Source organism: Maylandia zebra, linkage group LG7, assembly GCF_041146795.1.
Source record: "Maylandia zebra isolate NMK-2024a linkage group LG7, Mzebra_GT3a, whole genome shotgun sequence".
NCBI classification, from domain to species: domain Eukaryota; kingdom Metazoa; phylum Chordata; class Actinopteri; order Cichliformes; family Cichlidae; genus Maylandia; species Maylandia zebra.
The window spans coordinates 66,072,233-66,100,080 of record NC_135173.1 but is presented as its reverse complement, the minus strand read 5'-3'; the positions used below and the strand labels follow the sequence as shown (position 1 = coordinate 66,100,080).

Genomic DNA, 27,848 nt, shown 5'->3' with positions numbered 1-27,848 from the left:
CTTAACAGCTGAACTGCAGCTCACTGAACACATTTTGCTGTTTCAGTAACATGTAGCTGTTTCTGCTGCTGGATGACGCATGTTTTATTTAAGTAAGCAGCATTTCACTAACTCCACCTCTGTTTAAACTCTGACTACTGTTTCTGTGTGTGTTCAGCAGGTGTGGCAGCTGCTCCAGGTTGAATTAGCCACGCTTGAGGAGTCGTAGACTCTGCAGGCTCGAGCTGTTTAACAGCCCCGTAAACAACTGGAGAAGAAATGAAGTAAAAGAAGAGAAAAGTCCTCGTTACACTGGGGTATTGTTGCTGCTTCTATTCTTCTCTTCTTCTTTTTTTTTAATTTTGTGTTATGTGACTGTTTGAGTCTCAGGGGAAATGTCAGTGTTTGATAAAGTCCAATTACGTTTGTATCAGTTGCAGAAAATAACAGACACACTCACTGTTAGCTGGATTCGCCCATCTTTCTTTCATTTCTTCTCTCTTGTTTCTGTGATCGCCTTCTTTACTTTTTTGTTCTGGGATCTCATCGGAGAATCTGGGATGTGCTTTATGTCTACATTCTTAGTTTACCCATAAATTATTTTCTTCTCTGATTTTGTCTCTTAAACTTTCATCTTGAAAGCTCGACCCATTTCATTTCTCTCCTCCTGTTTCCTTTGCTCTTTTCTACCCTGCTCTTGTAATTGTGTTAGTTTTTTCTTTATTTCACCACTCACACTCTTCTCTGTCTCCCTTTTCTTTCTTCTATTTGTTCTTTTCTCTTCTTCTTCTTCTCCATGTAACCCTCCCAATGTCATAAACTTTCCCTGTCCATGTCCTTTCTTCCTTTGCTTTTCCTTTTTTGTACTTTTTTTTTTGTCTTCGTTTCTTGCACGTCTCTAAATCTTCACATTTTGTCACACTCCTTATTCAACTTTTCAAAGATCGCTTTGAGACATATTATAGAATATTTAGAAATACTTCCCTTTCAATAATAGCAGAACAACATCAGACACTAGTTATCTTGTAAAAAGGTAATCTTCTTGTACTAATCTAAGTAATCTTTCAGATTATTAGGACACCGCTGTTCATCCTATCTGCTAGAAACTTGTGAGTCCTGAATAAGTGCATTGTTAAATTTGAGCCTGTCTGGATGAGTGGTTCTCATACTCTGGCTAACCTTTTTTAACTGTTAGAGAGACTTCTGCCTTCCCCAGACACAGGCATGTTCATCATTCATTTACATTAATGAATTCCTGGAACTCTTACATCTCATTTTAACCCTTGAAACTTAGGGCCAGACTTTGACCCAAACATAAACCTAATTCCAACTTTAACCCTGAGATCAAATCTTAACTCTCAGACTGATCTTTGAAGGAGCGAGAGAAAAGGCAGTGTTTTAGCTTTCAGAGACTTTGGTCACTCTGACTATAACTGGGCAAGATTTAATTTAGTTTCATTTATTGTCCTCACTTTCAGTAGCCTCCATGATGCCACTCCGTGGTTTTGGACTGTTCATTTCAAAGCTTGAATATTTGTGTTTTAGTCATCACCATGGTCTTTGTTGGAGCCTGAAGCTCCAAATTTGCCTTCATCTGAACAACTGTGTCTCAAAATAGCCCAATAACTCACTCAGTGATGTTTAAAAAAAATCATCAGCACTGTTTTTATGAAGTGGGAAACTATCCAAAGTCTGTTTAAAAAAAAAAAAAATGTAACAGGCTGTGAACATGCTTTTTAAATTCGGTAACATTTGTCACCGGCCTCGTGCAGGGACACCTCCAGCAAATTTTGGGGGGTGGCCGGAGCCCCTCTGGCCCCACCTTGGTGGCAGCCCTGGCCTCGTGTCTGCTAGAGGAACAGCAGTTTTTAAGGCTTCAGTATATTCTCCTTTCAGTGATGTCACAATAATCATGAAAGACGGCAAACTTTAATTGCTGACAGACGGCCATGTAGTCTGTTATGTCTCTTCAACAAGAATTTTATTTATTATCATGTAATTGGACCTGCATGTGTGCTTATCAAACTAAAAGAGCTGTACTGTCAGATCCCTTTATAAACAACGATAGACTCCCTGGAGCTGGAGCTACGAGTTTTGTTTCGCCAAAGGAGGTCTATCGTTGTTTATAAAGGGATCTGTCAGTACAGCTCTTTTAGTTTTTCAGCTTCAGTCGTACAGTAAGTGGACTTTTTGCCACTAAGCACTTCCACAGTTTAAGTATATAGATTAGAAGAAGGCCTGTCCCCTGGTAAATCCTGGTTTTGAAGCTTTTGTTGTGTTTCCCCTTCTGATTACGGGGAAAACAGAGTGGATGTAGCTGGAGGGAGGAGAAGTTTCCTCTCTTTAATCAGCAGTTTAAAGATTGTTTTTAGGAAAAGTCCCTTTGTTAGAGAGTCCGTCCTTCCTCTTCAGTTATTCTTCAACCGAACTTTTTTTAATCTGAGTGGTAAAGCACGGAAAACTATCAGCCTTCGCCAGTCGCCTGTATGGACTGAGCAGGGATGTCAAAATTTTTGTTAAATTCATCATAAGTAAGTAAAATACTTCTTTTATCCTAATTTTTTTTTTTGCCTTTTTCAAATCGTTATTCTTAGTGATTTCACAAGAGATGTGATCATTTGTATGACAGGATATAGAGAATCCAATTTTTAAGTGCTTGACCCATAATAGAGAGCAGAAATCTTTCTTTTTTGTTTGTTTGTCATTGTTTAACTTTGATGATTAGCAAGGATCCTGCTGGTGCTTAAAATTTATTTCTAAGCACTGAATTTGTTCTGTTAAAATAAGGCCTGAGTTAATATTAAATGTTTTAACTCAATCTTTCAAACATTTCAAAAATATTAAGTTGTATCTCTAACTCAGAGGAATTTATCTTTCTTTTCCTTCAAGTTGAGTTGTTGTTTAATTTGTTCATAATTTTCATTCTGAGTGGCAAAAAAAAGGTTTGTTATTGTTTTTAAAGTCTTAAATTAAATTGCCTTAAGCTGCAGAAACCCTGCGATGGTCTAAAACACTAAAACACTTGCTAAAACAGTTCTTAAAACGCTAGGTAGCGTCCATGCAAATAGTTTTAATGGATCGCCATTAAAACTATTTGCATGTACGCTACCCAGCGTTTTAAGCAACATGTTTAAAAAAGTTGGTTTCCAGGCTTAATTTTAGGGTGAAAATTAGATCACAGACTGTGAAGGACTAACATCAGGATGAGGAGTTGGGCAGCAGAAGTAAATTCAGTATGTATGCCTGGCTTTTGGGTATTTCTACAAAGAGAAACAGTACTGAAGCATTGTGTGGAGTGCTGTTATCAGAGCATGAATCAGACCGTGGTTTAATGTGCTGCTGCTGTTTGTTCATGGTGGAGGGCCGTAGTTGGAATTCCACTCAGTCGTATCAGCAGAGTTTGATGGCTCTGATGTTTGTTGAAATTTGTTTTACGTCACTGTTGCTGGGAAACTTCCTTTAAAGTCCAAAAATATCTCAACACTGAAAAGTTTTATGGGTTAAAAGGTGATATTTTGACCAGGTTGTAAAACCATGGTCTCTCTGTAATCTGACCACAGGGTATCACCAGTGGTATAGTTACAAATCACTTTTATAAGATTATAGTGCAGTGGCGAGTTTTGAATATGTTTAAGAACAAAATCAACTCAGTGTATAAATAAAAGGTCAGGATTTCTGTTAACTAGGTGCTTTCTTGGACGATAGCAGGCGACTTTTCACCTCAGGAACCAATGAGCTGTCGCCTGTCACACCCAATCAATTGCAGCAGATGGCTTTTTAATATTGTAGGGTCTTTACCATACAATATAATGTAATAAGAATGCGGAAATCAGGTCTTTATGGTCAAATAGCTGCTAAGAATCCACGACTAAGTGAAAGCAACAAGCAGAAGAGATTTGTTTGGGCCAAGAAAGAAAAGGAATGGACATTAGACCAGTGGAAATCTGTGCTTTGGTCTGATGAGTCCAAATTTGAGATTTTAGGTTCCACCCACCGTCTCTTTGTTGGACTGTGTGTGTGTGTGTGTGTGTGTGTGTGTTTTTAAAGTGACTGCACGTGCATCATGCGGTCACTTTGACTCATATCTATCAAGCCTGTGGTAATTTGAGGGAAGCCATTCCCTCCACTTTTCATTAAGCACAAAGGCTGAGAGACTTTTTTGTTAACACATGTAAACATTTGTCATCTCTTGCTTCCAGAAATCTTCATCCTCTTCATCATGTCTAAAATCCTTCCACCACAACATTCTTCCCATGTGAAATCTAACTTGTTATCAAAGGCAAAAAGCTTCACAGTCACAGATCACCCCACCACCCTCATCTCCACATATACTAACACCACTGCCGACCCAGCTGTTGCCTTCATCAATGGCCTGCTCGACCGGATACCCTGTGAGTAATGAATTATTTCCCAAGTAGCCAAAGGATAACTAGAGTTAAATATGTGTTTTGATCTTGTCAGGTGAGCAAATAAGTTAGATACAAATGCTAGTGATCTCCCCCTGCTGCTGATGAAAGACACAATGATGAGAAGGGTCTCAATAATAGCTTCTTTCCCCTTCTCCCCAACCAGTCAAAACAGATGGCTGCCCCTCCCTGAGCCTGGTTCTGCTGTATGCTGTGTCTTGTAATATAAGATGCCTGGGTTTAGCTGTTATTTGGAACGTGTCTTGAAATTTCACTAAAACTTAGATGTTGTAGTTTCTACTGCCTAAAGGACCAACAACAACACAAACAAGAGCAGCACACAAACTTATTGTTGCACGTATTTTTTATGATAGCACAAAGTTATTACATGTATACGATGCTCTGCAAAGTTGTGCATAGGCTCATTGCACAACCAAGCTAGTCTCTTATGTCATCGTTGTTGATGTCCTCAATCTGAACCCTCTGCAATCTGAATATGTCATTTTTCTTTTTTCTTTTAATTGGTCTCTGAAGACTCGGTAATCAGGAGGCCAAGAAAATGAATATTTGGAAATGCATCAAAACCTATTCTTATTTTCAAAAACGTCCGTTTAGCCATTCTTCAAAATCTAGAGTCAAAGTTATCACTAATGATGACTTTGATCTCAGAGGCTTAAAGTTAGTCACACACAAAAGTGTGTCATCTGCATAGAGTTGTACGATTTAGAGACGTAGCTGCTTCCAGAGTGTTTTATCTCCGGTCTTAAATTATTCTCTTTAAACTACATTCTCAACATACTCAATCAATTAATATTATGTCCAAAGAAATTATTTATATTTATCTTCTGATGAATTATGTTTTGTCCATCTTTTAGCATTGGGACATCAAAGGATTTAATCACTGGCACGATTTGTCACTGCAAATACAAAGAAATAATTTTAATGTGAACTGAATGTGTAATCAGTTTACCATTATATCTAACTCTACCATAAAGCTCATATGTTCAACTTTTAATCAAAGGAACAAATATTTTCATAGATTTTCAATGAGAATAAAATGGACATTTTGTTTACAGAATCAGTCTTTGTTGGTGAGATAATGTGGACTCGTCTTATCTCCACAGTGCCTCGATGGGCGATCTACACCATCTTTGCAGCTGGCGGTCTGCTGATTCTGCTCTGCTGCCTGTGTGTCTGCATCAAGTGCTGCTGCAAAGGAAAGAAGAAAAAGAAGAAGAACGAGCAGATCGATCTGAAGGCGGTGAATGGAAAAACAACCACAGCCCTGGTGAGTGGCAGAGGCCAGAGTATCTGATATAAATTTGACTGATACACAACACAAAAACATAATGTATTCTATTGTTTTTTATTTCCACTGAACTGATTATAACTACACACTACAGACTACACATAAAAGATGGAAATAACCATTGGAATGTCTCACGTGTTACTTTTCAGCATGCTAAGGTATTCCTGGGCTTTGCCAACCCTCAAGAATTCCTGTGAAAAGACCTTGGTTAATGACAGGCTCCTTGTAAACTGGACAGATATTAGTTGCTGAACAGTTTAGTTACTTTTTGGGTCAAGAAACAACTGGTCAGAACCTTTGACTCGATTTTACTTTTGATAGGTTTGAAAGCGCTCAGTGAAATAACGTTTTGGTAACTGCGAGGGTCGATGCCACTGACTCGTCTGTGGAGAATTTACTTTACAGCTGTGCATGTGCCACAGGAATGACTACTCGTTGTTGGGTCTCCAGTTGTCCATGTCCACAACAAACTACAATCAAGGTGTTAGGAACTGGCACGCACAACCTGTATTTTTACGTCACTGGGAACATGCGGTTGGCACTTTAGAGAAACCGTTGAGTCAACATGAGACTATGTTAAATAAGACCTGACACTAACAATTAATGCCATAAACTCATCAGGAAAATGTTCACTTAAGTTATTGATCAAGTAGAGCAGTAGAGTAATTTTAGCATAGTTCCAGTGACCCCTGCTGTCCTTTAGATGTAATGCACACTAGGACACCACATGACTTTATTTTTCAGACTCAAAGAACAGACTTGATGTTCTATGTTGTGTCGTTACTCTGGATTTATTTGGTTCTGGGTGTGACATAATTTTATTTTTTTAATTAAAAGTATACAACAGTTTTAGTTTAAAAGTTTAACATGGCTTTACCCCCTGAAAAGGCTTGGACAGCTAATGTGCTTCCTGTGCTCGTCTGACAGGTTCAGCCAGATGTGGCAGATGTTGATTATGGCTCAACCAAAAAGCAGAGAGGAAAGCTGCTCTACTCTCTGGAATATGATGGGCCTCTGTCTGAGGTGATTAAATGAATGTCTAATTGTTTACCTTTCATGCAGCGTTGCACTTCTATAATGTTGCATTCTTATTTTAAACATTTGAATGTGTGAAATTTGTTCAGCTCCTCTTTAGTTTTCAGCTGTGGTATGAGTCAATATCCATCTGTTTCCTGTCGACCTTTACAGCTCAAACTGGGGATCAAACAAGCCAGCAGCCTGATGGCCATGGACCTCGGAGGAACCTCAGACCCATATGTCAGAGTCTACATCCTCCCCGAAAAGAGCAAAACCTATGAAACCAAAGTGTTCAGGAGCACGCTGAACCCTGTCTTCAACGAGCAGTTCACCTTCCAGGTAGGACCTGGTGACTTGCCCTGTTTAGTTGCATTTGCTTAAAAAACAGTTATAATTAAAAATTGTTGTGTATGTGGTGAATTATTGAAGTTGAACGTCAATGTTGCAAATCCTCAAAAAAGAAAGAGCTTCCAACCTTAGTTATATGCCCCCAGCTACCAAAGTCTACCCTCACGAAGTCGACAGCTGTGATGAAAGTGTTTGACTTTAACCGGTTTTCCAAACACGAAATCATCGGCGAGATCCGGGTGCAGCTCTGCAATGTTGATTGGAATCACATCATCGAGGAGTGGCAGGAGCTGGAAGCACCCGCCAAATTTGAGGTTTGCTTTCACACATTTCCTTATTCTTCATGGTCCAAGTGGTGGCATCTAGGAAGGATTTAATCAATTTTTGTCAAATGTATTTCCATATTCTTTAAGGATTCAGTTTCCTAATCCAAACCTCTTGTGTCATTCAAAAAGAAAAAGCAGTCATGTTGCTTCCTGGGACCAATAGTTGGATTAATGGCAGGATTAACAGTTTTTCAAGCTTGGTTTGTTTACTCTTCTCTTCATACTGTCAAAATCTATTCTGGTTTTCTATACTATACCCCAATACATTTTCTTGAGACACTAGCCTGTAGCGGAATCACTGATGCATCCTGAAACTAATTTCATTCAACTCAAAAATCTCAAAACAACCGATTGACACTTCCTGAAGGATCTGTCCCGGGACCTCTCCTATTAATAATCTACTTCCACTTGGTCTCTTCTCTTTTGTAAATTTGATATTAATTTCAATTTTTATGCTGATGACACCCAGCTTTACCTGTGCACCAAACCTCCCACCCACCTCTCTCTTTCGTTGCCTCAAGGAAATCAAATCCTGGGTCTCCAGGAACTTTATCAGATTGAATAGTGTTAAAACTGAGGTCCCCCTCATTGGCACCAAATCCAGGTTATAAAAGGTTCTCCTTTCTCGGTTCCCCCCTCCTCTCAGGTTAGAGTCATCAGATGCTTTCTCCTACCTGACATCTCCTGCCTGACTCTCTCCACTTTCAAATCCCAACACATTTCTCTAAAGTGACTTACTCTTTCTGACCATCTTCCACCTGTCACATGCATCCTCTGTTCTTAATGATTTTTATATACTGCATATTTGTTTAATTCACTTTGACATTTTTCTTGGCTTTTTACATTTTTTAAACTCTTCTAACCTTGAATATTTTGAAAGGCACTTAAGATAAAATGTATTATTCTTATTTTTATACTTGTTAGTAACATTATAGGTTTTGCAGGTTATCCAAGAGGAATGTGAATATTATTTAAATCATTTTGTACTGTCACTAGCACAAGGCTCTCATAATGGGTAGATGGTCACTTTCTCCTTCAGCTTCCTCCTTTTATTTGCATTTTTATTCATTTCAGTTTACTGAAATATATCAGAGCTGATTCAGTTTGTCAGAACTACAGATTTCTGTATGACGTTTGTGCTACAGGAAGAAAATCTAGGAGAGATCTGCTTCTCCCTGCGCTATGTTCCCTCTGCCAGCAAGCTGACTGTGGTAATCCTGGAGGCCAAAAACCTGAAGAGCATGGATGTTGGCGGATCCTCAGGTCAGACTGAAACGGGATCTTAATCAAAAATGTAACTTTTCAAAAACGCTCCAGCGTGCTAATTTACAGCAAATCCAAGAACACATTTGCTCTCCATTAAACCAACGGGTGATCACTGGAGGTGTAACAGAAGACAACACTGCCTCACAGTGGTTGACAGCAGTAACTACAGAAACAGTGAAGATTGGAGAAGTTTAGTCATTTCCATCTTCATATTGTGGGAGCTGTACTCGACTACAGCAGCTTCGTTTATCTTACACTGGGGTCTAATGCATCTTATCATAATATTTTTAGCTCCTCCCCCTTTAAACAAACTGTCTTCTTAAACAGGTTTGAGCAGTAATGCTTAAGTGCTGACCATGTTTAATTTAAACATCTAGCTGTATATTTATTTAAAGAAAGTCATAACGGATTATCTTAACTAAAAGGATGATTATCTAAAATTTCTTTATTGATGCAATCACGTCTGAATTGCATCAATACTGTTACAGCTGTTACAATATTCATGTTTCTTGATTCCTGCTTACCTTATTATTTTACCCCATTAATTCTTCTCAGGTATTTTATGGAGGCATCATGCATCTGCATGAAGAAATACAGTTTATAGGTGCTCCGAGTGACTTTCCTCCATGCTGTGTTCGTAGATCCTTATGTGAAGATGCAGCTAGCTCTGGACAAAAGGAAGTGGAAGAAAAAAAAGACGTCTATCAAAAAGAAGACGCTGAACCCTTATTTCAACGAATCGTTCGTCTTTGACGTGTCACTGGATCAAATCCAGGTGAGTGTCACGACATCCTGGCTGAAGCAGATCTTTAACAATATTTGAGACGATCTGAAACAATAGACTGGTCATCGATATTAATTTTACATAAACACAAAACATTTTAACAGTAATTCTGGAGACATTTTGTGATGATGGTTTAGAATATAAAGAATATATCAGCATAGATCCTGGATTGAACTAACTTGAGAATGTTTTCCTCTCTCCTGACATTTATACTTCTGCACTGGCTGACGCATACACTGTGTCAATAAAAATAAAATTCAACCTGCTATTTTTCCAGTCCTGGTCTAAGTGGTTACATAATACATGCCGCATTGTTGAGAAGGGAAACAGAGTCCTGCCACTTTCACATGTTTGATAATTACTCTTTTACTGTTGTTCTGAGTGGCTGTGATTTTCTGATGAACATGGCGCACACACTTTTGTAAACCATCACACACTGAAGGCTTTAAGGTTTTCTACCTCTGGTGTAGGGATTCAGCTCCTTTCTCAAAGAAGAGCCTAATGCAGCCTAACACATAAAGGGATGATCCTCAGCTGTATGCAGTGAGGGAGGCAGCTTTTTAGTTTAACACTGTTATAAGACTGACACTTATTATAAGCACACAGTCACACTTGAGGTATCACAAACTAAAAAAAATGGATTGGTGCATCCCTGTGGAAAAATTTACTTCACTTTTCAGTTTTATTTATACAGCACCAAATCCCAACAACAGTCGCCTCAGCGCTATATATGTTGTAAAGTAGACCCTACAATAATACATAAGAGAAAAAAACCCCAATCCTGTGACTGCATGAGCAGCACTTTGGCGACAGCGGGGAGGAAAAACTCCCTTTTAACAGGAAGAAACCTCCGGTAGAACCAGGCTCAGGGAGGGGCGGGGCCATCTGCTGTGATTGGTTGGAGGGGAGAAAGACAGCATAAAAGACATGCTGAGCCAGAGGTTAATAATAACTATTAATTACATGCAGAGAGGTGTATAAATACAAAGTAGGTGAAGAAGAAACACTCAGTGCATCATGGGAATCCCCCAGCAGCCTACACCTATTGCAGCATAACTAAGGGAGGATTCAGGGTCACCTGGTCCAGCCCTAACTATATGCTTTAGTAAAAAGGAAAGTTTGAAGCCTAATCTTAAAAGTAGAGATACTGTCTGTCTCCCATATTAAAGACTACCACTTTAATGCTGCGCTGATAGTGAGGCGACTTTAAATCTGAATCTCTTTCCTCAGAGGGTGAATCTGGTGGTCTCGGTGTGGGACCATGACGCCGTGACCAGGAATGATCCGATAGGGAAGATCTACCTGGGCTGTGATGCCACAGGGAACCAACTAAGGCACTGGGCCGACATGTTGTCCAACCCGCGACGGCCGGTGGCTCAGTGGCACAGCCTGCTGTCGGCCGAGCAGGTCAACTCCACTCTAACCCTGAAAAAGAAAATCCCCATCCCCAGCAAAATGAAGGAAAGCGCTCAGCAGTGGTACCCTAAATGAAACCATTTAAAAAAAAAAAGAGAGATTCAAATATTTTTGATAACCATTTCTCCCTTTGTTCTTCTGATATGGAAATTATTGAATAAGATTACTTTGTATTATACTGTATATTAAGATTTGTAATTATTATTTTTGGTATCAAATCAAAACATGCTAAAATATATTTTCTAACATTTATTTTTGCTTTATAAACACAGTTTAGCCTCTGTAAGATAGCTGTACTGAGTAATACAGTTAGGTCCATAGCTTCAGTACACACTTTCCCTCAGTACAACAACAACATGGTGGATTTTAAATCAAACAGTCAATATGTTCACTCATTATTCCAAGACAAATGAAGTGGATAAAAGAGTTGATTCCAAGTCTTGAACTTCTGAATGAGCCTCATTCAGTAAATGTTTTTACCCTGCGAAAGACACGAGCTCGCACGTGAAACTTCTGCCAGATTCATGACGAGTGGGCACCGGCATCGTTTGTGCTGGCTGTCTGCAATCTGCATACCATCACACTTATTTCTCTATATAAGGAAACAAGTTTATCTCAAAGTGAAACGGGGAGTGATGCTGCTGTAAAAGAGGGAAGAGGAGGAAAGCAGGAGAAAGGCTGACATAAATAAGTCATTTTTTAAATAAGATTATTACTACTAGTAGTAGAATTGCAATTCTTAGTACTAATCAGTATAAAGGTGTGTTTTTCTTGTGTTTTGTAATATAACCAGAGCTTCATCATTTGTTCATGCATGCAGTCTGGGGCAGTACTATATTTCTTCGTACCGTATGAACAAAGGTACAAAAATGTCAACAGCTCAGCAGCACTGTGAACACCATGCAAGACAACTGATGGTTGTGGAATTCTTTCTATGGTTAAAAACAACAGCTTTACAACAGCTTACCAAGCCAGGACCACTCTTAAGGAGGCAGGAGTATCTCTGTCAAGGTCTACAAACCAAAGATGTCTTACTGAATGGAAATACAGAAAGTTTAGGACACGCTGCAAAGCACTGGGTGGCACTCAAGGCCACCCTCTGTGATCAGACTCTGACAAAATGCTACAAAACCGATCGGACTACATTTTACAGTGCAAAAGGATGATGACCCAAGGCTGACTGCAAAAGAAGCGACCCACGAGTTTGTCAAAGCAAAGAAATGGGGATATTCTTCAATTCGCCAAGTCAGTTACCCGAGCTCGATTCAGCAGAGCAGCTTGGGTGTAATTCCTAAACACTTAATGCAATATTTTTGTTAAAGCCGTTGGATTAAAGCTGAACTTCTCCACTTCAACCACATCTTCACTGTTTGATTTCAAATCCCCTGTAGGCAAAGGCAAAATTGCAGTTGTTGTGCCGGTTTCTAAATACTAATGGACCTGGAAATGCATATCATTATTTCTTATGTAAACACACTGAAAGTGAAATGTATTTTAGTCTACAAAACACAAAAAACTCTATATGTTTTTATTAAGAAAAGATCTTGTTAACTTTCTACACAGTTGGAATATGATCTAAAAGCTAGAAACAATCGTTTATGGACAAACAAGTCTGAGACTCTCACTCGTCTCCCCTGACAGACGACGACTCAAACAAAAACTGAGCTCAATCAAGCCGAGTTCAGCAGGTGCCTTCTCCTGCTGGCTCAGGCCTCCAGAGACCGTCCTCATTAAATGCTCTGTGAATGCACAGCTCAGTGCATTCACAAAACGGGAGATTTTCACTCTGTCAGCATCTGATGTTAAAACATCAACTACGACGAGCCTCTGTTGACTTGAAACTTTGATTTCATAAGCAAAAATGACCCTACCTCTAATAAAGTTTGAAAACATTAGAAGATACTGGCTTTGAGTGATATAGACGCTTCAGCTACAGATTGTTTGTTTGTTGGATATTTAATGTTTCTCCAGGATCAGCTGAAGCGATATGGCTTCATGATGTAAGACGATGGGTCTAAAATGGATTCGGGCTGCTCTGTGGTTCAAGACAAAAAAAGACGCCATCGTCTCGCAGCGTTTCAAACCTTAACTACAATCGATGGAGTTTAGCTTATTGCTTACAATGCTGAATACAAATAATTATTTTAAGAGGATTTCTTTTTTCAGAACTTTCAAGGGAACTTCAGAAAACGTTCCCTGAAAGTTATTTCGGGAAACCTTCAGAGCACCTTCAGGGGACCTTTCTGAAGGTTATTCTGCAAAGCTCCCAAGACCTTACGAGGACCCTAATCTCAACAGTCCCTTTTAAAGGTGCACTATGGCGCAGAGCACCTGGAGGACCTTCTGTTGAACTTCTACAACCCTTTAATCCCAATTGTTATGTTGTCACATCGTCAAAGGACCTGCCTTAATGTTCTCCGGTTGTGTGAAAAGCCCAGAGGGCCTTCGGAGAACTCAGTAGTATTTTTTGGAGAACTTCAGGAAGCAAGAGCTTGTAGGTTCACAGGGCAAAGGAAGAACAATCCTTATCAGAGTGGGAACGAGCTCAAGAAAGTCACCCTAGATTGACTGATTAATTTCTTTCGTTCATCCATCCATCCCCCTACAATCGCCACTTACTTTCTCCTTTGCTCTTGTCATAATTACCACAGCCGCTAGAGTGTACCATCACAATAAGCTTCAATAACAAATGATCTACGGGCTTGTATTTTACTGGTCAACATTATATTGCTGCTACCTCAGAGAGTGATTTACAGGAGGCCAGTGAAGGCTCAACAGACCTGATAGGGACGAGCCAAGAAGCTTGGAAGCTCTCTTTGAAGTGTAAATGTCCCACCCACTTAAGGACACACAAGATCTTCTCTCCACTTTCTGTCACCTGCAGATGACACTGAGATGACAATGGAAGGACACATTTGTAGTCTGAGCATTAGTGATTTTATTCTGTCTCATTAAAAATAAACGTTAATGAATAACGGGAACATCAGTTGAAGGAATACAAGTCGGAAAAAAATATTGCCGCACATTTTTCAAACTAACCTGTCATTACTAGTGCAATTTTCTGTTAGGGCATCAGCAGCAACAGAGCCAGCTGATGAAGCTGATTAGGATTGGCCTGGCTCTGGGGTCTCTGGAGCCCCTACAGGTGTTTCCTGGGCAAAGATTGTTGCTGAACATACTGGACAACACCTCACATCCCCTAAAGGACCTACCGGTCAAACAGCAAAGTGTGTTCAGCAGCATCCTCCTTCAACTCTGCTGCAATTACAACAAAAATCTTACTCACTCCACCTAAAATGGGGGATTTGTGTCTTCTCCGAGCAGCGATCTTTGACTTGTTAGACGGATTTGCAAACCTTTACACCAGGGGTCCCCAATCCCGGTCAACGAGGGCTGGTGTCCCTGCAGGTTTTAGATTTCATCCTGGGTCAACACACCTGAATCACATGATTAGCTCATTGCCAGGCCTTTGGAGAACTTCAAGACACGTTGAGCAGGTCATTTATCCATTTAAATCAGCTGTCATGGATCAAGGACACATCTAAAACCTGCAGGACACCGGCCCTCGTGGACTGGGACTGGGGACCCCTGCTTTACACTAAGCCACTAATGCAAGAACTCTCTCTCTATACCTTAATGTAACATCATGCAGTATTTTGTCATTTATTCCTTTTTAATTACAGTGGCTTCTGTGTATTTACTTTCCTTGCTTTATCTCCATCATGCCATTTGTTGTGTTTGTACTTGGTGTGAATTTGCTCTCTGTTTCACTTTCTCTCACCTGGTTGAGCAGGTGACCCATGTGCTGAAGTACAGAAGGCTAGATACCTGGGTTTGAGTGTCTGCCGGGCTGCTTCCTCTGTGTCATTCTCCTGCACTGTCTCACTACACTTTCCTATCCAATAAAGGTAATAAATAAATGAAGTTAAACAAACAAAAATTCTGATCCACAGGAGTCAAAATGGGACAGCTTTTATATTTTACCTCCTTAACAAAGGCCTTAAATATGAAAATGATCCATTAAAGGGTTCCTAATCTGCTTCAGACTCACCTATAACGTAACAATTAAACTAATGTAGCTCTCAGAATTTTGCTAAGGGGCCTCGAGTCAAAAACAATCTTCTTTTTCTTATTTTGTGTCAATATTCTGTTCCAGTGGTGGACATTCGTGCTTATTAAAATCACTAACTGGTGATGAATCCCATCCCTTTTCAGTAATAATTAAAATGTACCCAAAATACCACACATTTTAATTATTATTTTGAATAACAATTCATTCTATAATAAAAAAATATCAGTGTTATCTGTGTTTGAAGTCGATGAATTGTTAATAAAGGTGCAAAAGTAAACTGGAGAATAAACTGGAATCACCTGTTTGCGAGAAATTCAGTGTCTCCTGATCAGCTTAAACCAGCCATGGCCTTCATTGTCCGGCTTATCTCCTGTGAATTTACCCTCCTGCTTATTGACAAAGGCGGCTGGATACACTCACACTTCATTATGGAGAGCAGTGACATCAGCAGATCGGTGGGTTACCAGGTTACCTGAAGAGAAGCCCAGACCATCCAATTAAAGCATACGAAGAAGAAGAACAGGATCAACTCTGCTTTCAGACGAAACTGCTTCAGTCATTGAGTCTGAGAAACAGCTGCAGCCTGCGTCTCTCTCTCTCTCTCACACACACACACGGTGAGTAGATCCAATAAACTTATGCTACAGACTTCACTTTAGACGTCATCTGACCATTTCTGCCATAAATGTGAATTTATATTTATTTAGTGAAATATTTGGAACTTTAAACGAATGTTTCCATCTTTAATCCTTAATTCTTTTGTAAGGTTTTGTCTTTGTTTAACTAGACACAACCACAAAATATACTCTGGATTACATAAAAAATAGAACGAAATAGTCAAATAGATCTAATAGATCTTAAGGAAAGCTATGGTACAATGAGCTACTGGTAGATTAAGCACCTAACAAAGACTAGTTCACTGGTAACCTGTTCAGGGTTAACGACATTTACAACTAAGCCTTTAAACAAAATATCTGCGCGTTTCATTGAAATAGTACGCATGGAAGAACAAAATAGTTACAATGGATCACTCAACAGCAAGAACAATATTTAAAAAAATGATTTACTTAATTATATATGCTATGAGACAGACAACGGTGACAAAGACGGCTCAACTAGTTTATTTTCAGTGATAAATGATCCAATGATTCTACAAAGAGCGAGGAAAATTAGCGGTTCAAAAACCAGTAGACGGGATGAAAGTGTGTAATACACTAACCGAATAATATTATAAGCGCAGACCTCCCTGAAAACAGCAAGTCCTTTCAGGTGTGATTTTGATACAAGGGATAACTCTTCTATTAGGAGCTGCTATTAGAAACTATTCCACCGAAATCTAAGTGTAACAGCTGACCTGTGTGACGTGCAGAACAACTGTAAATAATATTTCGCATAATATTGTAAATAAGTGTGTTGATGAAAGGAATGTTACTGTGCCACACGCGTAAATGCGCGCATCGCTCTTTTCACGTATCGGTTTCCAGCAGTCGCGTTAGTGCGTTTTGACAGACATTTCACTTTGGTTCAAAACAGATTCAATATGATGAGTCCATCAGCGCGTGCGCATTGCTGAGAAAATATTCCAGCTCAGTTCTGCTCTGTTTCGGTGAGTTTTATTACTACAGATGCAGAATTATGCTCAGCTCCGAAGACTCAGTGTGAGGGCTGAGTGAAGAGCTGCAGGACAAAGCCAAAGCAGAATCAGACATGCTTTTGTGGCATGCCGCAAAGTGAATCAGAATTGCGTGAATTATTTAAATATGTCTCCCAAGATTTTGTGAAAAATACCCATAAGCACGCCTTTCGGTAGCAAAGCTACAGAAGAGGATGAGGGCCACGGGGGGGGGGGATACTGAAGTGAAGTAGGATGCGCATTTTGAAGTCAGCTCACGTGAGGATTTTGGCAGTTCTCCCGCTCATGTTTTCCATTAAGGTTTTTTTTTTTTTTTTTTAGAAAGTGAATTGGAAAAGATTATGAGGTTACTTTGGGTTTTTTGTTGTTGCTTTTCCCACTGCCCTGGGACTCACTGGAGTCACAATTTAATGAAAGCCTACAAAATTTGCGTTCCTTAGTCCCCGGGTTTTGTCTCGCAGGGAATTTCTATTGCGTATAATTGCTTGCTGTTAATCTAGTTTTGCAAATACACCGTATAATTTACTCAGATAATACGCATTCGTATTTGTTTAAAGGTTAAAGGTTGTCATTAAGCGGGGTAAATCCTGCAAGGCCAATCCCAGGACAACAATTCCCATGGACTGAAGCCGGCGCGCTCACGGTGCTGATGCTGCTGCTGGTTAGCCAGGCAGCTAATCACTGAAGCTCCGGATAAATGGTCACATTTACGGCGTTTAACATCCACGTTAACCCGCGTTGTGTGGCGGCAGATGGACGCATAATATCGTGTGCATGTTCTTGTTGTCGTTTCGTGTGATGGAGCTGTGCCACCCGTGTACGAGCCGTGAGCAACGGATACTTGTGCAGTCTACGGTTAGCTCGCTAACGCTCCGGGGATTTTTAAGGTTTACTGTGGTTAATGGCTCTAGTCGTCAAGCTGTCGTGAGCGAGCCCTGGTTTGCTGCAGCTTCGCTTCCCCACTAGGATTACCTGACGGTCAGAGCCTCCACCAGCTCCACGATATGACTCACACACAGTGAGCCGACCAGCTGGCTGGATGGCTAGCTCTTTCGTTAGCTGCTAACCTAGGCGGTGATGCTAGCAGCCGTTCGGGTGTCGGTACCGCCAACTATCTGAAGCCATGTCTGCCCGATGTAGCTGATGTGTTGCTCGGCTTGCCAAAAGATGAAGGGCCGGGGTTATGATGCGCCTCTCCCTGCAGGAGGCGGAACATGGATGCAGAGGAAGAGCGGAGTGCACACAAAGTTTTGGATCCAATGGTGCCCTGCAGGCAGAACGGAAGGATCGGTAAGACTGGTGCCGCTGTCCTTTTTTTTAAATATCTCCTCTGTGTTTTGTTAAGTTCTGTGTAAGGTGACCTCTCTGTCTGTGCGCAGGTACTTTGAGAACTCTCCACCGCCTGCTGAAAACCCAGAACACACTGCAGATTCAGTCCATCACCCGCTCAGAATGTGCTGGTAGGTCAAATCCTGCATGGGCAGAAGTTCCCTTATTCACAAGGTGTCATTAACGGTACTTCCAGGTCATTAAAAACCAGCTGATTAAGATTTAGTTGATTAGCAGATTTTAAAAGGAGGGAGCAGCAAATCCCAGCCTTCTTTTTCCTGATTTCAAACTTGTGGACAAACAGAAGGAACAAGTCCTGGGCTTGAATAACGTTCCACATTTTTTCTGATGGATGTAAGTAAGATACAAACCTGTAAAAGTTGTGCAGAATCTCATGGTCTGCAGCTGGGGTGGCAAAGTCAATTTATATGCAGCATAAGTCCAGTTTGAGCTCAGACGGGCTTTATAGTTATTTTTTTTTTTAATATATAAAGTTCTAATAAACATAAATGGTGAAAGTCAAAGTATTTATCTGTTCTAAAGAAATTGAAGTATGTACTAAACCCAAAAATCGAGCTATGAACCCGGTTTCCCTCCTTCATTGTCCAACTGTCCTGTTGACCTCCTGTGCGCTTGGCAGTAACATCTTTGCTGGCAGTGACGTCCACTCTCCCCACACAGAGTGACAGAAGCACACGCCCGGGAGAATACATGTGCATTAGCACAGATAGAATAGTATCTTTGCAAACAGTGAAGTTCCAATTTAAAACTGAAACTATTACAGATAGAAACACCTTCTTCTGTTGTCTCTCGGTTTTAGGCAGGAAACTGCAAAGAGGTAGATTAAATTAAATATGAATCTAATAATATAATTGATTTCAAATCTTCAGTTCACAAACTGTCTGTGTAAAACTAGTATGAACTACAGCGTAGTTTTGGAGAAGTGTTTCATCCTTCATTCCTCAACTTGACTTTAAACCTTTGGAGTGTTTGCAGATTTGGGGAAAATGGTACCGTAACACTAGGGCTGCACAATTAATCGTTAGAAAATCACGATCTCAATTCATACTTATGTGCGATCTCATTTCCAAGTGACAATGATTTTTAAAAGAAAAAAAAAGTAAAAGATGACGATTGTACTGCATTTTGATCCTGGACATAAGCTGCATGAAAACAAGCGCTCACTCTTCCTGCTCAACAAATGACAAGGGCGGAGCCTTATACCACAATACAGAAGTCAGCTGGCAGGGGAAAAAAACAACGGAGAGCACCTGAGAGATGAGGAAGCTGTAAAGGCCAAGAAAGTGACAGGAGAAAATCCGTCCCGGTCAACCACCCAAACATCAATAACGGGAACCTACAGCGCTTCTCTATACCCGTCGAACTCCCGCAGGCACAAAGAAATTACGGAGGCTATCACTTATCACCTGACCAAAGATATGGCTCCCATCAACACTGTGCAAAACGAGGGATTTAGGAAAATGATCAACACCCTAGACAAACGCTACACAGTGCTGTCCCGCAACTATTTTTCTATTGTTGCACTACCTGCTCTAAACACGCAGCGTCGAGCAGCGGTGGAGACAGAATTTCAAGCAGTACAACATTTTGCGGCAACGACAAAACGTGAGACATTTGTTGTTTTTGTGTTCAGTCTCAACTGTTACGAAGTTGATGTGCAGTTAATAAGTGCAATAAATATTTATATTGGAAAAGAAAATCGTGAGAAAATCGTGATCTCAATTCTAAACCAAAAAATCGTGATTCTCATTTTATGCAAAATCGTGCAGCCCTACGTAACACACAATTTTAAACTGTTGTCTGTGAATGAGAATTCTTTTCATGTCGTCTCCACAAATACCGGAGAGGAGAAGTTCTGTTGTTTGCCTTTTGATCTCACATGCGGCCTCCTGGGTGTTTCAGGTTCCTGTCCGAATCTAATGATGAGTAGGAGCGAGCATGCCGATGCAAGGCCCGTGCCCGTGGCCCTCACCCCCCAGCTCCCTGCCAGAGCCCACCGGCCTCTCTGTGTGTCGGTGTCCTCCGACAGCAGCGGACGCTTCAAGGCTCTGGAGACGCAGGAGTGGAAGAACAACCTCAAAGCTCAGGTACACAAACATCTGCTGCTATGTCCTCAGCAGGAGTTGAGGTACATCTGGATCCTGAAACATCTTCATATTAAAAAAAAACGGCGTTTCTAAAAGAATGAGTTTGCAACTGTGGACTAGTGTTCACATACAAAAATAGGCACATCTATGCTTTTATTTCTATAACTAAATACTATATTAATCAATTAAAGAACAACAAGAAAATAATGAAAAGAAGTAGGAACATTTTGGAAATCTTGCTGAAAATATTTGAATAAACTGAAAGTAGAACAGATGCGTCTGGGTGATGGATGTTGTCTTAATAAATCAATCTGATAGCAGGGTAGGTCACAGAAGATGCTGATTAGTTTCCTCTTTTTCTAGCAGAAAGGTGACAGGGTTCTTAAAGCTTGCGGCTGTATTTCTACTTCAGTAGATCCAAATGAAACTCCATGTGGAGTTTAACTCCTCGCAGCGTGGAAGGGTGTAGAGAAAGGATTTCAAATGGGTCCATATCATATGTTGGAAGCACTGAGGAATCTGTGTTTCCTGGCTTTTTTATGAAGGGGGGAGCAGGCACTGCTATGGACTTCTCAGGTCTGGTTGGTGTGACAACCTACTGTGAGAGTTGTTATCCATGTTTCATTTGTGTCTGTGTTGCAGATGGAGAAGGCTCACAGTGCAGGAGCAGCCAGCAGCACGGGTTCTCTGGAACGAGCGTCCCTGTTCTGCGCCTCTGCTTCTACCACAGTGTCCTGCTCCGGCCTGTCCAGCCCTGTGGAGATACTCAACAAGAGCAAGTCCTCCAGCCGCTTCTCTCTCTTCTCGCCGCCCTGGAACAGCAGCTCAGAGTCCGACTCCAACCCGCCGTCCCGCTCCGGCTCTAAGAAGCTCCGCAACTACAGCCGGAGAGCCGCCACGGGGCCGGCCGGAGCGAGGGGCCCTGATACGCCAGAGCCCAAACCCAGTGGTCCCGAACACTTCCAATACTCGGAGCCCGTCATCTCCAAGGTGACCGATTACATCTATGTCGGCAACCTAAACGCAGCGTACAATGGCCGTACGCTGTGCCGCAACAACATCGATAGCATCATCGACATGAGCAGTGCTCCAGGAGAATCGGCCCCCTCCCTTAGCCTCATACCCTGCACCTGCTCTCGTGGCGCTCGCCACAGCTGGTCCCGCCTCAAAGTGGACATCGGAGATGTGCCGGACGCTCTGGGCGATGGCCCGTCGCTGAAGCAGCGCTGTTTCGAGGACATCAACGAGTGCATCAACGCCTCCACGGAGAAGCGGAAGCGCGTCCTGGTCCACTGTCGGGACGGCTACTCTCTGGCGCCCACATGCATCATCCAGTACCTGATGGTGAAGCAGAACATGAGGCTGATCGCTGCCTATGAGCTGCTGAGGGCCAAGTACCCTGTCAACATCAGAGAGTGCCACCAAAACGTCCTTGTGAGCCTGGAGAGGGCGCTGCGGCCCGGCGGAAACATTGACCCTGAGTGCTTCAAACAGGCCATCTCACGCAAAGTGGCGTGGACCTGATTTTGTTTCCCATCATGCTCAGCTGCTGCTCGACGCCCTCTCTGCTCCTCCCACAGTATTGGATCCTTTCATACAGACAACCAAGGGCAGCTGTAGACTGATCACATGGATATTATTGTCCCCACTTGTGGTTGTGAGAATTTGATGTATTTCCTCTTCAGACCTGTAAATGTGACCTGGCCGTGATTTCCTCCTTCATACTCGCCAAATAGGAGACGCAATAGACTTTGCTGTAGTGTGCAAAGCTTCTCGGTATAACAGTGTGATAGTGTTGGCTGTATAGTTGATATAGTCCTGCTTCAGTTCTGTGCCACACCGTCGTGTTGCTGTTCTATATCAGGGGAATTTCTTACCGGGTGATCTCAGGAGATTATTGATGTCATACTAGAACCGTGTCAGTGGTCGTTAGATTATCCTGCAGCTTCGTTCACACGTGGAATCAAAAATGCAGCTCGGAGAGTTGGGAAGGGTTCCGCAACAGGTCCAAAAGGGTTATAAAGCCGTTGCACGTTCACGTTATGCATCCAGCTGGCACCACGGCCACTGTAGGAGCTCTTCCACTTCCTGTTAATCCCATTGCACCGATGTTTGCTGCAGATCAGACGAGAGCGCATAAGAGTTAATGGAACCAAAAGGCTAAAATGGTTATGTCCCCACAAGAGCCCACATTTGATTTTAACTTTGAAAAATGGTGAACGGATAATGATAAAGTCTCTGAACTTGAATAAAACGCGTTTATGTCTTTTAAGAAGCCGATCTGGTCCATAAAATAGATTGGTCCCGATTGGTCAGATAAGGATGTCTGATAGGATAGCACCCATTTCTAAACAATAACTTGATAGTTTAACCCCCAAACAGGCTCTTCCATGTTTGTATAAGTAGCAGCCGTGCTGTGACGTCTCCAATACTCACAGAAATGCCTTTTTAAACTCAAATATATAGTTTGTGTGTTCTTTATTTTTCTTAAAATCAAGATTAACATTTCCCGATGAAAAATACTTATTCAGCAGAATTGATCTCGGAGGGCTGCATCATTTTGGGCTATTGCCCAGGTTCAGTAAGACGAGCACCAGAGCGTGGTACAACTCGTAACTGTAGCTCAGTGCAACTAAAAGCAAGGACGCACTTGCTGGATGAGCAAAGTTGAACTACAAAAATCAAACCAATTGCAGATTGAGTCGGGTTATCGCAAATATGTTTGCCCAATTGCTCAGCCTAGAGTTTGCCTTTTATGGACGACTCAATAAAGCAAAGTATGCCTGGATGCACAAAAACACTGCTGCATGTTGAAAACGACCTTTCAGGTGTAACCTAGTCGTGTAAATCCAGTGTGACATCTCAGATGTGTTTCAGGTGGCGGTAATTCCACTGGTGAGACATGCAAGCCTGTAAAGGATGATTTTCTTTCTCGCTTTAAGATGTGAAATAACTGTAGAAGCAAGCGACCACGTGGAACGTCTTACAACATGGACTCTGTTACCAGCCTGAATATTGGGCGAGTGCTGTAATGTATCTGTTTAGTGCCCTTTTTACACGACTCATTTTACGTAAAGACAGCCCAAAAGGTTTAGTAGAACTAATAGAAAAAAGCAATGTCCTGATAAAATAACTGTTGCTGTGTGTAAATGAGGTCACCTGTGATTCAGTACTCTCCCACTAGTACATTAGTTTCTCAGCGAGTTAACCCAGCGCAGCGTCACTTTGCGTTGTCTATATGCACATTACAAAACCTAAAGATGCAACAAACTGGAATTGCACCAGTAGGGGTTGAAAATTCCTTCAGCTGTGCTTGGAATGGCCATGGCTTTCAAATATTTGAATGCTTATTAAATTCTAAGTGTATCTGTTATCTTCAAATACATATTTTCCCCTATTTTTGTTTTTTCTAGTGAGCTACTGTAACATGTTACTACTATGTGCAGATGGCTATAAGACGTAGTTGGTGATCACCATTAAACAACTAAATAGACTAAAGGTCGGCCAGAGCTCATGTTGTGTAGGAAAGGTCGGACCGTTCAGCAGAAGCTGCTCACGAGTCTTCTGTTAATTATTTTAGCTCATTGACTTTAATTATGCACTGCATAGAAACGTGTATGTATATCAGTGGATTTATACTTCTGCTCTCCATGTATGTAGTTTCTGCAAACCCTCTACTGTAACACATTGAATTGATGCAGTGGCGTGGAAGGCAGTGATTCAGCTCTATGAGAATGGTATAGAATTGTTTTACTAAGTAAGTCCACTGCAAAGTCCACCAGGTAGAGCTAACATGTCGCAAGCTAGCCACAACTGCACACAGTCGTTTGAGAAATCATCACTCTTTGCTTAGAAATGTCCACCCTAGTTTTTACCCAGAGAACCTCTTCACAAATTTACTGTCTAAGGTTTAATGTGAGCTGCAGACTTGGGCTGATGCTGGAGATCCATTTAAGAAAAAGTTTTAGTGCCAACTGTAACCTGCCATCAGGTTCATGTAGACTTTTGGGCAAAGTGAGGAGGCATTGCTTGTTTGGAGATCTATAGCTGATAAAGTCTTAGTTTGGAGTGTCATAGTAGATGAAATATGGACTTGGGTTGAAACCCAAACAAACCGTCTGTACTCCAGCCAATGGAGGACATGCATGCTTTTTGTTATCTTTAGATCTACAGCCGCTTCCTGGATTATGTTGCAGTTTCATCTTCTTCTGTCTTAAAAGGGAACTTTTGCACATGGACACTTTGTGTTGCTTCTGACCTTTTTGTGCTGTTATCTATCTTTTGTGTGCTTATTTTTTATTTATTTTTTCCCCCCGCTGAGGTCATACTCGACAGGATGAACGGTCCCTCTTGTCCTCTGTGAGGAAGACTTGAGCCTCGTTTTTAGTGACAGTTCGCTGAAATGTCTTTAGGAGCGTGGCTCTGTGAATTTGAACTTTGGTGTGCGGTGAAGTTGAGTGACATGCATCTCTTATCAGTATTAGTGCACCATCATTGCTGAACTGCGATTCGGGGTTTATGGATGGCAAGAGGTAATTTTTTTTTTCTTTACTTTTTCGCTCCACTGCTTACAGAACTGTCTAAAAAGAAGAGTATTAAAGTTTCCCTGTGAATGTTTAAAGACACTTAACATGACTGAGTTTCACAATGAGGGAAAAATGAGACCATGTTCATTAAAAGTAACCAGATGAAGGTGTTAATAGTAGTCAGGGCTTTGAAGTCATGAGTCTTTCACCTGTCAAATTCTTCTTAACCTACAAATTTTTTGTTAAATGTCAGAAAATGGTGAAAATGACCTTTTCAGAGGTACTGTTTTGTCTTTAAAGGTACCCTTTTTATTTACCATTTGCAAATGTCACCACCAGGGAGCAGCTTTTTAACAGCAGGTGTATTAAAACATGTTCAGATGTGTGCTGCTGTTCGTTAAACTTCCAACGTTTCTCTCAGCCCCGTTTCCTCTAGACGATTTGCATTTTACCAGGTTAGCTGTGGGAATCTGCTCTTGGGTAACTCGCTGTGCCATCCTGTGGTACTACACGAAACAACGGCACAGGCCTGTTTTAACATCAGTTGATGTCGCTTCAACACAGTACACAGATATGTTTGACAAATTCAAAGCAGTTGCTTCTTTACATTCTGTGGGTGTAGTTGGTTTTTAAGTAAATATATAAGCAGCCTTAATGCCTCAGCTGTGAAAGGCTGATGGTGTATTGTCATCACACCAAATTTCTGAAGTCAAGTTTTATAGCTGTATCTAATAAAAATCTTGTATAAGTTTGAATCACAGTGACCTTGACCTGAAGGTCAGAGGTCAGCTTTTCTGAAAATCATCTAGGAATTTGAAGTTTATACAATAGACACATCTACTAAGAGGCTAAAGGGATAGCACTGGCAATTGCCTTTTTTTGCGTGTGTTAAATTAATGAATTTAGAAGTACCTCTAAACACAAAAAACATTTGCACCAGGAAAGCATCACCATTTCTTGCTGTAATTACTTTAGTTATATCTTTAATGCTTACACAGGCGTGTATATCAAAAATAGTAAGTATTGTGGAGGACCAGAACTGCCAAAATTAAAAATGAAATAATGACTCAGTAAAGTGTTAAAAATATTAAAATCAAATGTAGGCTTCATTTCATAAACTGTGACATTAATTCATATCTTTGTTTCCTAAACTTACCGTTTTTCGATTTTCCTTTTCATTCAATTTTAAGTTTCATTTGGGGGTTTTCAGGCCTTTGATTAGACAGTGTAGTACAGAGGAAAGAAGGATGAGAGGAAGCGACACATCAAATGACCTGGGACATACCACTGAAATGAACAAAACAAAATCAAAAAAACATAAGGAATTTTAAATTAATTGTAAAGGAAATAAAAAAAGTCATTTTTTAAATTATGTGCATTTTGATATTTTAGGTGTAATAACATAGATGTATATATGAGGTCTTTTATTTTTGATTAATTTGGTCTTCCATACATGCATCTGCTTGTAGTAATCATCTGTGAACTGTAGGAGGTAGAGCCAGGTGGAAGGACTTTTAAGGAGCCATACTGTTTGGATGTCAGTGAGTGAGCAGACGGTAACAAAGGTTGAACACTAGTGGGGATGTATTTACCACCCGCTCTCATCAATCAGCACTATCCTGCCCTCTCATTGGTAGGCGGCGCACTTGCTTGCCTCAAAGTTGAGGAAAGTGCTGAACCTTCCACTTCTCACCCCGAGCGGTTATTTTGCCAGTCATTGCTTGAAAAAGTTGAATGTCATTGAGTCTTGATGGTCTTTGGTCGCCACATCACTGCTAGCCTCTTCCTTTTTAGCCAATTTATTGAACCCTTGTACAAAAATATATATATTGTTAGGACAGAGTGTTAGCCATACAGAAATTAGCTCATTGCCAAATTCTCACTTAAATGGGAGTGTAACATTGGATGGTCCATGTATTTTAGTAAGGGGGAAATGGACCAGTGTCCTTTGCAAAAAGTGTGAGAATTACTGGTTTCAATGTTGAAACCACTGCTGTGGGTATCATGGGAACTACCACAAGAAATTCACCAATGACTTCCATATTTAGCTCAGATTCTATCTGAAGTCTGTCAAAATGTGGGCTGGTTGTTAAATGGCATCAAGGCAGAACTGGTACTCCATCACTGCTGACTGGGTTTTATTTTGCTTGTAGTTTCATTTTTATTTTCATTTTTTCCATATATATATATTTTTTTGGTGGGGGGGTCTTAGTCAAATTTGGTATCGGACAGGCCGCCACGGTCACAGTTCATGTGATGGAGTAGAATCTAAAAGTATGGTGCCTTCATTTGGAGTCATCTCATGAGCGTTCGTTGACATTTGCACACTTTGTATGACTTTAACTTCTAGATATCTTGTAAGATGTTGAATATTTTTGGATGTTTTATTTTGAAAAAGAAGAAAAAAGACATTTGTGTGACTCGTCCTTGCTGTGATATATTTGCAGACTTTAGTGTATAGTAGCGGTGAGACTGAAACGGATTCGATATTTGACAGATGTTTTGACGCTCGTGTAGTGGAAACGATCATCAACAGATTATTTTTCTTTCTTTTTTTCCCCGTCGTCGTAAACTCTCGCCATCACAATCATCATATCAGACTGAATAGGTTTTCTAACTCGTTCTCTCAGGTGATTTCTCAGTATCCCAGAATGTTCTCAATGAATACGATGTGATTCAGAAATGTGAAGCAATGTATTTCTCATGTCGTGTTTATTAATCAGATTTAATTTGCACTGTTGAAATATTAAAGAAACTGATGTATCTAACAGCTGCTCATGTGTTGGAAGTGATTTGAGCACACACAGCTCTGTTATGTTGAAGCCGTTCAGAGTTCGTGTTGTGTGCACGCTTAGTGAGAAGCACAGACTGATAATGGACACAACCACTGTGATGTCACCCATTACCATTTAAGAAATTAGCTCATTGCTAAATGTTGATTTGTAAGCCACTCCCACCCTGGAAGTTCCCTGAATAAGCACAATGTGGAGGTCAAACTGTCTCCTGTTGCTTCGTTTGTGCCCTGGTTCCTCTGACATGCACTAAAGAACTAAGTTCCTTCAATCAGGAAATTTCCTGCAGTGGAGCCAGAGAAAGAAAATGACAGACATCCAGAGAATACGAGACAATATGAGATCCGAATGATCAAAATCTCCAGGTTCCTGCTGGAGTATTTGGAGAGAACCCGGCCATGTGGCGACAGTGCTGTCCACTTCCTCTCGTACAGCCCGCTCACCTGCAGTGTCACATTTTGTACTTTCTGCTCCACTAATTATGTTCCAGATTTAAATCTTAACATTAAATATAATAAAAGGTTATAGTATAAACGA

The 27,848-nt window shown here is 40.9% G+C and overlaps 2 protein-coding genes and 1 long non-coding RNA gene across 10 annotated transcripts in view; 2 read left to right on the top strand and 1 right to left on the bottom strand.

Moving 5' to 3' along the window:
* The window catches only part of syt8 (synaptotagmin VIII), a 14,619-nt gene extending 983 nt beyond the window's left edge, over positions 1-13,636 (top strand). Inside the window, exons 2-10 of one of the 3 annotated variants that reach the window (XM_076886939.1) lie at positions 161-296; positions 4,179-4,370; positions 5,510-5,673; positions 6,622-6,717; positions 6,883-7,050; positions 7,206-7,373; positions 8,531-8,648; positions 9,293-9,426; positions 10,666-13,636. In XM_076886939.1, coding sequence (XP_076743054.1) covers positions 4,199-4,370; positions 5,510-5,673; positions 6,622-6,717; positions 6,883-7,050; positions 7,206-7,373; positions 8,531-8,648; positions 9,293-9,426; positions 10,666-10,926 — 1,281 coding nt within the window. In that variant the 5' untranslated portion in view covers positions 161-296; positions 4,179-4,198 and the 3' untranslated portion in view covers positions 10,927-13,636. Of the gene's footprint in view, positions 1-157; positions 297-2,413; positions 2,511-4,178; positions 4,371-5,509; positions 5,674-6,621; positions 6,718-6,882; positions 7,051-7,205; positions 7,374-8,530; positions 8,649-9,292; positions 9,427-10,665 lie in introns of those variants that run through there. The other 2 variants (XM_076886938.1, XM_004566185.2) reach the window with 2 other exon arrangements.
* LOC143419577 (uncharacterized) lies at positions 4,743-18,027 on the bottom strand. 5 transcript variants are annotated; one of them, XR_013099592.1, is made up of 10 exons: positions 17,918-18,027; positions 17,529-17,823; positions 15,223-15,395; positions 14,680-14,746; positions 14,143-14,253; positions 13,891-14,059; positions 13,632-13,741; positions 9,176-9,318; positions 5,460-7,421; positions 4,743-5,302 (listed from the first exon to the last, which is right to left on the bottom strand). It is a non-coding gene; the product is annotated as an uncharacterized LOC143419577 (long non-coding RNA). The 5 variants fall into 5 exon arrangements; XR_013099593.1 differs by having other exon boundaries at positions 4,743-5,594; XR_013099590.1 differs by lacking the exon at positions 4,743-5,302 and having other exon boundaries at positions 6,373-7,421; positions 14,138-14,253.
* LOC101466936 (uncharacterized) lies at positions 17,711-27,848 on the top strand. 2 transcript variants are annotated; one of them, XM_004566186.5, is made up of 4 exons: positions 17,711-17,846; positions 17,936-18,016; positions 19,809-19,993; positions 20,636-27,848. In XM_004566186.5, the coding sequence occupies exons 1-4, from the start codon at positions 17,771-17,773 to the stop codon at positions 21,515-21,517; spliced, it is 1,224 nt and encodes a 407-aa protein (XP_004566243.1). In that variant the 5' UTR covers positions 17,711-17,770; the 3' UTR covers positions 21,518-27,848. The 2 variants fall into 2 exon arrangements, with proteins under 2 accessions (XP_004566243.1, XP_004566244.1); XM_004566187.3 differs by lacking the exons at positions 17,711-17,846; positions 17,936-18,016 and adding an exon at positions 18,137-18,239.

What these genes read in the sequence shown, in the direction of transcription:
- LOC101466936 (XM_004566186.5), top strand. Translation starts at nt 17,771, where the DNA reads ATGGATGCAGAGGAAGAGCGGAGTGCACACAAAGTTTTGGATCCAATG. An exon ending in CACCCGCTCAGAATGTGCTG is followed by an intron (nt 18,017 to 19,808) that starts GTAGGTCAAATC and finishes TGGGTGTTTCAG; the next exon opens with GTTCCTGTCCGAATCTAATG. An exon ending in AGAACAACCTCAAAGCTCAG is followed by an intron (nt 19,994 to 20,635) that starts GTACACAAACAT and finishes TCTGTGTTGCAG; the next exon opens with ATGGAGAAGGCTCACAGTGC.